At 42.9% G+C, this 12,312-nt stretch overlaps 1 protein-coding gene across 6 annotated transcripts in view; it reads left to right on the top strand.

Annotated features, from left to right (window-relative positions):
* Positions 1 to 12,312, top strand: part of LOC131810259 (conserved oligomeric Golgi complex subunit 2-like) — a 30,069-nt gene that overhangs the window by 17,087 nt on the left and 670 nt on the right. Inside the window, exons 2-5 of one of the 6 annotated variants that reach the window (XR_009345506.1) lie at positions 3,707 to 3,867; positions 5,266 to 5,328; positions 7,533 to 7,613; positions 9,227 to 9,330. Coding sequence is in view for 2 of the 6 variants with exons in the window: in XM_059137983.1 (XP_058993966.1) it covers positions 3,707 to 3,867; positions 5,266 to 5,332 (228 nt within the window). In the remaining 4 variants the exon portion in view is untranslated. Of the gene's footprint in view, positions 1 to 3,706; positions 4,056 to 5,265; positions 5,801 to 7,532; positions 7,755 to 9,226; positions 9,522 to 12,312 lie in introns of those variants that run through there. The other 5 variants (XR_009345505.1, XR_009345508.1, XM_059137984.1 and 2 more) reach the window with 5 other exon arrangements.

Here is a 12,312-nt window from a genome sequence, read left to right as displayed (position 1 = left end):
CTAAGCATATAAGCCTACCAGGGTATCACAGTATTGTAAAGGGGAAACACAGGATAGCTAATCCTGTGAGACCAATACTTGGAAATAGGTTATGAAAGATTTGGAACATATGTTCAATGGGACACTCAGCATGCACGTAAAATATTAATAGAAATGTATGTGTTTTATGTAAAGACATTCAAGTTATATTTTTAGATGGGAATTTTTTTTTAAAAGAATGGGTTTTTATTTTTTATTTTTTTATTCTTTTTTTAAGATTTTATTTATTTATTTGACAGAGAGAGAGAGAGGTCACAAGGAGGCAGAGAGACAGGAAGAGAGAGGGGGGAAAGTAGGCTCCCAGCTGAGCAGAGAGCCTGATGTGAGGCTTGATCTCAGGACCCTGAGATATGACCTGAGCTGAAGGCAGAGGCTTAACCCACTGAGCCACCCAGGTGCCCCTAGATGGGAAATAGTTTAGAAGAGCATGAATATTTGTGTGTGTGTGTGTACACATATGTGTGTGTACACACATACATAGAGAAGGTCTGGGGTTTCCATTCAAGATGGAAAAAACCCTACAACTAGCTGAGTGACTCCTACACATTAGGTGAGTAAGGAAAAAAACCTATGTTGAAGTAAGAATCAGTCTTGCCACAAACCCCACCCCTGGTACAGCGACCTGGGATTGGGAGGGTACTCAAAACCCCAGGCTTCTCCCTGAGGAGCAAAGGGTTTGAGCCCCACTTCTGGCACCCCAACTTCCAAGACGTACATCTAAGAGACAAGACCCCAAAACATCCAGCTTTGAAAGCCATCAGAGCTTGCACCCATGAGACCCACAAGGCTAGAGCAAACTGAGAAACAGTTCTTAAAGCAGTCGCCCGCGAATAGACTGACCCACCCTGGAACTCAGCACAGAAGCAGCAGACTGAAATGGGTTCAGATTTCTGTGAAAGAGGCTCATTTGCTTATCTTAAAGCCCTGAGGGGCAGGCATCTAATTTAACCTGGATCTGGGAGCCTAGTAAGGTATTCTCCAAAGATGGAGCTGATGGGTACCATCTTTGCGCTGTCCCTCTACCTCGCTTCCGCTTTCTGGTATCTCCTGGAAAGGAGCTTGAATGCTCGTATGATGCCCCGAGGTTTGCAGTTGCTACCCAGGGTATACCTCTAGATCACCTGGCTCTAGCGGCCAACAAGACTCACACTCACGGTAGTGAGTATCACAGTATTTACAACAACCAAGACTTGGAAATAACTAAAGTGTCCACCAACGGGGTGAATGGATAAAGAAAATGTGTGTGTATACGATGGAATATTACTCAACCATAAAAAGAAGGAAGTCTTGCCATTTGCAACAACATGGATGGACCTTGAGGATATTGTGCTGAGTGAAATAAGTCAGACAGAGAAAGAGAAATACTGTATGATCTCCCTCACATGTGGAATCTAAAAAACAAAACAAAATGAAGTCATAGAGAACAGATTGGTGGTTGCCAGAGGCGAGGTTGTGGAGGAAATAGATGAAGGGGTCCAGTGGTATAAACTTCCAGTTAATAAGATAAGCCTTGGGGATGTAATGTACATCATAGTGACTGTAGTAAATAATACTGTGTATTATTGTATATTAATTTTATTATTTTTTATTAGAAATATGTATTATTAGCCCCAGGGTTACAGGTCTGTGAATTGTCAGGCTTACACACTTCCCAGCACTCACTGTAGTACATACCTTCCCCAATGTCCACAACCCCACCACCCTCTCCCTACACCCCTCCCCCCAGCAACCCTCAGTTTGTTTTGTGAGATTAAGAGTCTCTTATGGTTTGTCTCCCTCCCAATCCAATCTTTTTTTTTTTAAGATTTTATTTATTTATTGGACAGACAGAAATCACAAGTAGGCAGAGAGGCAGGCAGAGAGAGAGGAGAAAGCAGGATCCCCGTTGAGCAGAGAGCCCGATGTGGGGCTCAATTCCAGGACCGTGTGATCATGACCTGAGCCGAAGGCAGAGGCTTTAACCCACTGAGCCACCCAGGTGCCCCCCTCTGAATCCAATCTTGTTTCATTTTTCCTTCCCTACCCCCACACCCCCCACTTTGCCTCTCAAATTCCTCATATCAGGGAGATTGTATGATAATTGTCTTTCTCTGATTATTTCACTCAGCATACCCTCTAGTTCCATCCAGGTCATTGCACATGGCAAGATTTCATTTCTTTTGATGGCTGCATAGTATATTATATATATATATATATTTTTTTAAGATTTTATTTATTTATTTGACATAGATCACAAGTAGGAAGAGAGGCAGGCAGAGAGAGAGGAGGAAACAGGCTCCCTGCTGAGGAGAGAGCCTGATGTGGGGCTCGATTCCAGGACCCTGGAATCATGACCTGAGCCGAAGGCAGAGGCCTTAACTCACTGAGCTACCCAGTGCCGTATATTATTATATATTTAAAGTTGCTAAAGCTTAAGAGTTCTTAGCACAAGAAAAAAATGTGTATGTTTGGTGATGGATGTTAACTAGTCTTAGGGTGATCATTTCACAACAGATAAAAATATGGAATTTTTATGTTGTACGCCTGAAACTAACATGTGTCCATTATATGTCAGTTTCTTTAAAAAGTAATTGATATTTTATTTTTTAAAAAATTATTTATTTATTAGACAGAGATCACAAGTAGGCAGAGAGGCAGGCAGAGAGAGAGACAGGGAAGCAGGCTCTCTGCTGAGCAGAAAGCCCAATGCGGGGCTTGAACCTATAACCCTGGGATCATGACCTGAGCTAACGACAGAGGCCTTAACCCACTGAACCAGCCAGGCACCCCAAAAGTAATTTATATTTTAAAGAGAAAGACTAGGGCACCTGGGTGTCTCAGTCAGTTAAGCATCTGCCTTCGGTTGAGATCTTGATTTCAGGGTCTTGGAATGAACCCTGGCATCAGGCTCCCAGCTCAGCAGAGAGCCGGCTTCTCCCTCTGCCCCTCCTCCCACTTGTTCTCTCCATCTCTCTCTCTCAAATAAATAAAATTAAAAAAAAAAAAAAGTAAAGAGAAAGACCAAAGCAAAGTCTGGAAGGATGTTAATCGCTGTGTTAAATAGTGAAGAAAAATAAATATTAACAGTGCTTAACTGCAGAGCATTAGAGAGTGGGTGATTTTTTTTTCTCTCTCTTACATAAGTATTTCTTGGTTGGTTGAAAGTTTGACAGTGAACATTTGTTACTTTTAAAATTAAGAAGAAGGGGCGCCTGGGTGGCTCAGGGGGTTAAGCCTCTGCCTTCGGCTCAGGTCGTGATCTCAGGGTCCTGGGATCGAGCCCCACGCATCAGGCTCTCTGCTCAGCGAGGAGCCTGCTTCCCACTTCTCTCTCTCTGCCTGCCTCTCTCCCTACTTGCGGTCTCTCTCTCTGTGTCCAATAAATAAATAAAAACTTTAAAAAAAATAAAATTAAATTAAGAAGAAAAAGCTGTTTCTATTTTGAGAAGAGCCTCTTTGAAATGTATAATTAAAAGAAATAAAATGCCTGTAGAGTTAGGCAACTGGAGAGAATGGTCTTGGTGAGGGGCTCCCTTTCCCATAATCTTAGGAAGTGAGCAGACCCCCTGATGTCCCTGTGTGTGTTCCCCTGCAGTAATACAGCCTCTTATTCTTTCTCTGATCTTAATTTTTCTATGTAAAATGTGGTATCAGTGCAATCATTTTTTCTCTCTGGTTTGATTTTCAGGAAGATTTCGATGTTGATCACGTTGTGTCTGACTGTAGGAAGCGTGTCCAGCTGGAGGAACTAAGAGGAGATCTGGAACTCTACTATAAACTTTTAAAACAGCCATGGTTGAGCTCATCAACAAGGATTATGCAGATTTTGTCAACCTTTCCACAAACTTGGTAAACCTGAAATTCACAAGTCCTATACACACACACACACACACACACACACATTTTCTCTCTCCTTCATATTTATTAAAAGGGCAGAGTTTTTAGAAACCTTTCAGTTGATTACCCCACCAACCCCACCAGAAACTTGAAGAAATTACCAATTTCATTAATAAAAGAACTAAACTTTTTGGAATACATTTTTTTGTTTGTTTTAGTTTTTATTCATTTAAGGTTGCTCTAGTTTGATTATGTTTCAAATTCATTAGTCAACAGTGAAAAGTAAAGGATAATAATACCCAAGGGGTTGTTTTATTAGTTGCTAAGTCCTGAAGTCTTCCTTGATTTAGACTAATTTGTAGGAGCAAATGTCCACCACTCTTACAATGTTTAATTTACTCCCAGGTATATCTGTTAGCCAGAGCTAGGTTGAGGGAACATTGGCCAATATTGATATTTTAAAAGTTTGGTTTTATAAAAATATAAGAATGATTTGCAGTGAGCTTATCAATTGTTTGTAAAAGCTGTTTAGAAATGTTGAATTTTGGGGCGCCTGGGTGGCTCAGTGGGTTAAGCCGCTGCCTTCGGCTCAGGTCATGATCTCAGGGTCCTGGGATCGAGTCCCACATCGGGCTCTCTGCTCAGCAGGGAGCCTGCTTCCTCCTCTCTCTCTGCCTGCCTCTCTGCCTACTTGTGATCTCTGTCTGTCAAATAAATAAATAAAATCTTAAAAAAAAAAAAAAGAAATGTTGAATTTTGTTACTTGGCAGAAAAGTCTCCTTGTTGATGCTTCATTTTGTTTTAAATCTGTTTGTCCAGAGAAGCACAGAAAGTTGCAGCTTCGTGGGAATTTCAAGAAGCATTAAAATTAATGATGCACATTTGCTTTTGGGAAATATACCACTAAGATAAATATCCCAATAGGATTTAAAACCTAGAAAATTTTACTTCTGTTTAATTTCTATTTTTCTCAAGGCTTATAATAATGTTTAAGAGAGACGTAGCCCGTGCTCGCTTCGGCAGCACATATACTAAGAGAGACGTAGCCCGTCAGACTTTCACATCAGCTGGCTGAGTATCATCAATTACAGACAGAGAACTGTTTACCTTCTGTGAAAATTTTTCACATTCATTTAAAATGTCATCTAAAGGCAAATTGTTCTTAAGGAAACTTTCGTTTCTCATGACTTCCCTTATTTTTATAGTTCCATGTATTTCAACAGATTTTTTTCATATTCTATGAACAACATTAATGGCCAAATAACACTTCTGTTGTTTAGCTAGTTATGTAGCAAAATACGGTTGTGCCAAAAAAATAACTTAAATCTGGTACTGCTTTGATCGTTAAATAGATACGTCACTATTACTTCTTATCGTGATGTGTTTGTGCCAACCTGGTTTTGCCTTTAGGTTGGCATGGACAAAGCCCTCAATGAACTTTCTGTGCCTTTGGGACAGTTATGAGAAGTTCTGGTAAGTCCCCAATTAATGAAAACAGTCTGCTGTGACGCCTGTTGTCCTCGTCGGCTTTTCTCTAAGAATTCTTTTCATCTGTTAGTTTGGTGGTACTGGTGGTTGTATTTTAACGGTTCATGATTATAATATTCACCTTCAGAAGAGTTGTAAATGATTTTGTTTTTGCATATGCTAAAAACCTAAAAAAAATGTTCGATTTGAAGAAGACATATTCTCAGAGTAGACAACCTTAAAATGTCAGGGGAGAGGAAGCATATTTCCAAATTCAACTTATTAATGCCACTTTGGTCATATGTAAGTGGTTTCTAACTTACGAATGACTTGTATTTTAACAGTTTGTAATCTTGTAAATATCCCCCCCCACCCCACGTAATCTACATGTGGTTAGGTTCCTGGGCTGATCTACAAAAACTGTGTAATCCCTAATGGAACTGAAGGATAATATAAATAAAATGTAATACTTAATAAATGTTACATTTGCATGTTCTCTCAGAAAAATCTCTGTTGTGGGAATGGGACTCCCCACCTCTAAGCCATTGGGAATAGGAACTCCACCTGGGTGAACAGTGGAGGGGCAGTTGTGGCATCACTTCTAACAGAAAACTGTGCTGCCCTGTCTCCCCCCCCCACCCCCCCCGTCTGTGTCTGGTGCCCTGACTTACGGCCTCTGTCCGTTCTGATGCCCTGTCGTAAATTTGTCATAAACTGCACCATCCTTCCTTGTCTGTCTCCTCTAGCTTGAGTGGCCTCGTGCATCCCTCCGCTAAGACAGTGCCTGCATCCTAGAGAGAATATAAAGAGAACATAATTTAAGGGAAGACACAGTACATGGTTAGAACCAAGAAAAATGCGGAGTAATGGAAATATCAGTGCTGAGAAGCCTAGGGGAGGGGCAGGCAGGAAAGAGTTCGTGAAACAGGTAAAAATCTTGAGTTGTGCCTTGAGGTAGCCAATACTTTCCATGGTTTATGTCTCATTTGAATTTTACAAAATCTTGTTAAAGGTACTTTTCCTTGGAATGGAAGGGAATTTCGTGGTCCGCTGTTGGATTCCACACCAGCCGCTGTGGGGCTCTCCCACTGCCTCCTTGGTGTGCCTCTTCCTCCCGGGGCCTCATAGTGGTGTTGTTTCCCAAGCCTAGCCTTCCTTTGGCCTCCCACTCTTCTCTCCCTGGAGGCAGATTTGCTCTACTCACACAGCTCCTGTCCCACCTCACCCCCTGCCATCACTGTATCCCCTCCCTTTTCCATGGGCTGTTTTTATGGCCACTGTGGTCCTGCTCAGCCATAGGCCTGACCTGCCTTTCTGGTCCAAACTCTGAAGCTGTTCTGTGAGATTCTCAGACCTCTGAGGGATACGACTATATCTGTCTTTATTGTATCCCTGTGGGCTGCCACCATACTGACGTCCAGGAGGTGTTTCATAATGTTGATGGAGTGAATTAATTCACCTTCCTGTGGAATTTTTGTGATATGCCTACTTCATTCTAGTTGTTTCTGTTAACCTTTGTTTTGGCCCTAATTCCTAATTATCTCTTTATTCATTAGCTTCTGGACATGTTTCTCTACCTCTGTGCTCTGCCTTTTTCTGGTCTTCTGTTCTTCATTCTTGATTCCTGGTATTTCCATACCCACATTTCATCATCATGCATCAGTGCTTTGACATTCTCTCATTCTCCAAAATATGCAGAATCTAAAGACCTCATCTCAGTGAAGTTGGCCCTCCATTCCTATTTCTGCTTCTCTCCAGAAGGAAGCCTGCAGTGCACATGGCTGTATGCCTGTCTGACCCTGCCCCTGAGTGTGTGTGCACTTACATCTGCTCCCCATCCCCTCCCCACCTCGGCAGCTGTGTACACATGGCTTTCAGAGTCCGATTTGAGCCCCGTCGCATGTCCAGACTCTCCTGTACTTTGCTTCATATTATCTGTTCTCCATTCTAAGCCCCCTCATCCCCATAACTTTCACTGTATATATGTCATTCTTCTTCTGGCCATGCGACCCTGCCTTCGTGTCATTATGCCCCCAGATCATGAGTCCCCTCAACAGTAACTATGTCTGGTATATCATTTTTTTTTTTGTCAATATCTGCATAGTACTGGAGCACAGGTATTAAGTTCTGTGGAATTGAATGAGATGTAGGAACTTGATGATGTGACAAAACAATGTCTGTAATACGTTTTATTTTTTATTCTTTTAAAGAGTCTCAGGTCATCAGTCAGTGAAGGAATTCGGGCAGTAGATGAACTAATGTGTAAACAACAGGACATAAGGAAGAAAAAGGTACCCTCCAGTAGATTTCTTATGCTGCATGCCAGTTGAAGCCCTCTCCCCTTTTCTCCACGAACTTGTCAGCACTATTCAGCTTTTTTTCAAAGCTCTCACGCATGTGCATTTTATGCATTACGTCATGTTATCTACCTGAAATAATAAGACAGAATTTCAGAGGTACCCACACAATCTCAAGATCACCCACTTTTTCCAGAACAAGAAACCGTGATAAATGTTGTCGGTGCAGCGCCTGACAGTTAACGACTGTATAAATTGTCAGCGGCCCTGTAAAGAAAATAGGCCTATATTAGAGACTAGGGGAGAAGTGGGCTTTCCAAAGCAAACTCAGGATTCTGCCGTAGGTTTGTTGTTATTTTCTGATCCTGTGTTCTTTATGTTCTGGTGTTAACTTTAATTTTTTCAATTCCCAGTAGTTAGCATGTGATGTTGGCTTAGTTTCAGGTGTGTGAGACAGGCAACGGCTCTGTACATCTGAGGGCTCACCCCGGGAGTGTGCCCCTTAGTGCTATCTCCAGTTTCAAGTGTCCCCGATGTCATTCATGATCATAACGATGTAGGGGCACAGTGGGCATTGGGAGTCTGGGCTTCTGACTCTCGCCTGCTGCTCTGTACTATGTTTTCTATGTGTATTATTAGCATATTTGTTAAAATCTCAGTGGGGAGAAAGCCTGTTTGAGGGACCTTCTGTTTAATTCGCCTCTGGATCTCCTCACAGCTTTTGTCCAAAGAATGCTTGTCATGCGCTTCCAGACAAAACAGTAAGCTTTATGAGAGCAGGGTGTATTTCTTGCTTTATTTTCTCGTGCCCCCCCCACCCCCACCCCCTGTCGGAATGAATGTCGAGCTCCCAGGGGTGTTCAGGAACTATTTATTGAATGGATGACTTTGTATTTTTTTGTTCTTTAAGGATGAGAGTTTTCATAATGTCCCTCAACCTCTTTGATAATATTTGTAGTGTAAAAGGTCTTTAGTGATTTGGTGCTTGGCCATATAGGTATATGCACATGTAAACTGAGAGGATCAGTACGATCGGAAGCCAAAGTTAAAACATGAATAAAGGGCCATAAGAAAACAAATGGAGGGGAGCCTGGTGGCTCAGTTGGTTAAACGTCCGACTCTTGATTTTGGCTCAGGTCATGATCTCAGGGTCATGAGATTGAGCCCCACATTGAGCTCTATGCTCAGCAGGATGTGTACTCGAGATTCTCTCTCTCCCTCTGCCCCTCCCCTGCACGTGCACATGCAGTCTCTCTCTCTCTCAAATAAACAAATCTTTTTAAAAAAATAGGAAAGAAATGCCAATAGAAAGATTCAGGTTGGGGAAAAGAAGAAATAAGAGTATAGAATATGAGAAAGCAAAGTCTAGGGTTTTTTTTTTTTTTCTATATAAACTTGCAATAGAATATGGAAGTATGCTTATTCTAGAACTAAGATTTGCATTCTTGAGAATTCTTTGTTTCATAGAAATATTCAAAATATAGCATGCCCTATATATTTGAAGTTAACTTTTGGTCTTATATTTTCCTGCATTTGGCATGGGAAATAAAGATGATTAAGAGTAAAGATGGTGACGTTTTTTCTTTGCTTAATTTTTATTTTTATAGATGTGTGTGTTGATGCTTATACAAGTTATTTGATCAGTTGAAAAGATTGAAAAAATCTTAAATTCACAAAGTTCTAAAGAAACCTCTGCACTAGAAGCAAGCAGGTAAGCATTTTTTTTTTTAACTAAGTAGCACATAAATTAATACTTCACATCCAGTCTAATTAGGCGGGGACGGCTTAGTTAGAATTCATTTCTAAACAAGAAGAAAATCCAGGTTTGTGGCTAGAATGTAGCTCCAGGAGAGTGGAGAGCATGAAATGGTGAAATCTATAACACGTTCCTATAAACCCTTTGGTTATAGATCACAGTTCCAACACGTCATTATGCTTGCAGTGGAAAAGTATATTTGGAACCACCTTCCCTGAGGACTAGCAAAGTCCTGTTGATCTTTAAGGCATACCTACCATTCATCTTGGTTTTTCTCCATCTCATTTTTTTTCCTAGACATGCCCAGAGTATTACCATTGATGTATTTTGCACCAGCATTATATTATTATGAAACAGTATAGGGCACATCCAGTTGAAATTTACAAACAGGAAAGAAAAAGCTTATGAAATAGGAAAAAGATGATGGCTCTCTTTGTTATACTGTGATTGTCTTGTTCCCTTCCTGGTGTGAATTTTCAATCAGCCAGGGTAGATGAGTGACTCAGAAAATGAGTAGTTAGGTCCTGTCAGCACCGTGAGACACACAGTGGTGCAGTGGGAGTAGCCCGGGCTGGTTCTGCACATACCAGCTGGGCTGCCTGCGTCAAGGTCGCATGGTGCCCTGCGTGCCCTGCGTGCTCTGTTATGTGAGGCTAACAGTCCCTCCCCCTGCAGGCGGAGTTAGGTTTCTAAATTTTAGGAATTAAGGTTTTAGATTTGGAAGGAACTTGAGAGACCATATGCTCCACATGTCTCATGATGGAGATTAAGAACGGACACATCCCAAAGGAAGCGATTCTCTGGTCCTAGGTCTCTGCCCCCTTTCACATCAAGGTATTCAACTAAGTGGTCAGCCTCCACTGTGCTTGTGTCTCTAGCCCGTTGCACTCGTGCTTCTGCCCCGTTCGTCCACACTTAGCAGACAGTCTGTACGCGGCCCTTCTGCAGCCCATGTGTCTCCAGCGGCTCTGCTTTGCTGCAGCCCTTGGCAGCACCTGCAGCCCCTCCGGCCATGTCCACGTTCGGCCCCTGGGGAGCTGGCCTTCCAGTGTTCTTCCCGTCTTTGCTGTTGCTGCTGTGCTCCTCGGATAGAAACACCTCAGTGAGCTCTGTGTCTACAATCCTGTCCCTTTGCAGCACTGTCCTTGATAAACAGATATTGTGCACTTTCTTGCTCAGAATTACCTTGGAGGACTTTTTTCTCCAGAAGAGTAGCTCTGAGCTCTGGAGTCAGGAAAGCCAGAGCAGAGTCAGCGCACGGTAAATCCATCATGCTCTTCTAGGCCCAGAAATGCCGAGATAAGGATAAATAGGAAATGCGCATGGGATCAGTCAGTAGAGGTTGGGATTAGGCTTCTTCATTGGTCATGCCCAGCGCCTGCCTTCCCTCCACACCAGTTCTGATGCTCTGGGACGGAGCACACCGTGGCAGGTCTCCAGACATTTTTGGGTTTCCTTACAGTGTGTTTCCTCACTACCTGACTGCCCATCCTCAGATGTGGGATGCCTCATAGAGCCCAGCAGGGGCTTTGGGGTCTTTGTTGTGTTTTTTTTTTTTTCTTTCACTGTTCGGCTTCCTTTTGAATGGGGTTGACACTTTCTAATGTGGGGGGCAAGAGGGAAGTGTATCCAGTCCACTTGATGGCAGATGCACTGTGAGTGATTTCTCACCAGCTCCAGGAGCACCGAGCTTGCTCTTTCTGCCGTTGGGTAAATGTAAACTTGGAGTCCGCTGCTCTGAGCGATTTCCCAGGTTGCTGCTAGGCGGTCAGTTTTAGCTGATTGAGGAGACAGCAGTAGTTGGTACTGGGGAGGTACTTGGGAGGGAGAATGAGGCAGGCAGAGAAGAGGGGGATTCGCGTATGAACGGTAGGACAGGGCAAGAGAGAGGAGGGGGTTAGAGAATGGGAGAAGAAGGGAGAAGAAGGGCACGAATGGGAGAGCCCGAGGAACGTGGTGGAAACATGCAGTTGTACCCACACTGACCTAAAATAGCTCCATCCCCTTGCATGGGCCCTGTGGCCCGGGCCAGGCTGCATCGGTGGCTTCTATGACCTCCCCGCTCCTCACCCCTCGCACCTGGGGCCTGCTGCACAGACAGTTTGTCCTGAAAATTGATGGCGTGCAGGTGCAGGTGCCTGAGCGCTGTAAGGCATGGGGGGCGGTGGGGGTGGCAGGTTTTAACTTTGGGAATTACACTTCTCTAATTGTCTCTACTAGCCCTCTCTGGACTAGAGATTTTGGAGAGAATTGCCACAGAATTTAACCAGTTACAGTTTCATGCTGTTCAGAGCAAAGGCATGCCTCTTCTGGACAAAGTAAGACCAGTAAGTGTTGGTTTCGATTTTCAATTTGCTGTTTGCGAATTTCCTGGATGATTTTGATTTGACCTAGCATTGCCCCCTGATAATTGCTACTTTACAGGATTTTGAAGCTAGCTTTGAATTTTTTTTTTTCAGTATCTCCTGCTTGGGACCCTTCTTCCATTATGTCACACTAGATAGATTTTGTGTAAAGACACAAGCGTAGTCTCCAAACTATGCAAGTAAAATTAATTCTGAATTTCATGTAACTTGACACATCATATGATGTAGTCGGAGTTCATTTATCCAAAGCCCTTGACTGGGTTTAAATGCACGTTTGTCAGATTTACTCCGTAGCTTAAGAGGCAAATAACTTTTTGTCATTCCGTAATTGTCTAAACTTCACTTTGATGAAGCCGACTTACTTTCAAAGAAATCATACGGAGGGGACGCCTCAGTGGCTCGGTCAGTTAAGCCACTGCCTCTGGCTTAGGTCATGATCCCAGGGTCCTGGGATCAAGTCCCACCTTGGGCTCCTTGTTTGGCAGGAAGCCTGCTTCTCTTTCTGCCTATGCCTCCTTATGTGCTTGTGCTCTCTCTCGACAAATAAATAAATAAAAACCTTTAAAAAAGA

Source organism: Mustela lutreola, chromosome 10 (assembly GCF_030435805.1).
Source record: "Mustela lutreola isolate mMusLut2 chromosome 10, mMusLut2.pri, whole genome shotgun sequence".
Classification (NCBI taxonomy): domain Eukaryota; kingdom Metazoa; phylum Chordata; class Mammalia; order Carnivora; family Mustelidae; genus Mustela; species Mustela lutreola.
The sequence above is the reverse complement of the archived record's forward strand: the minus strand, read 5'-3'. Positions and strand labels throughout refer to the sequence as shown.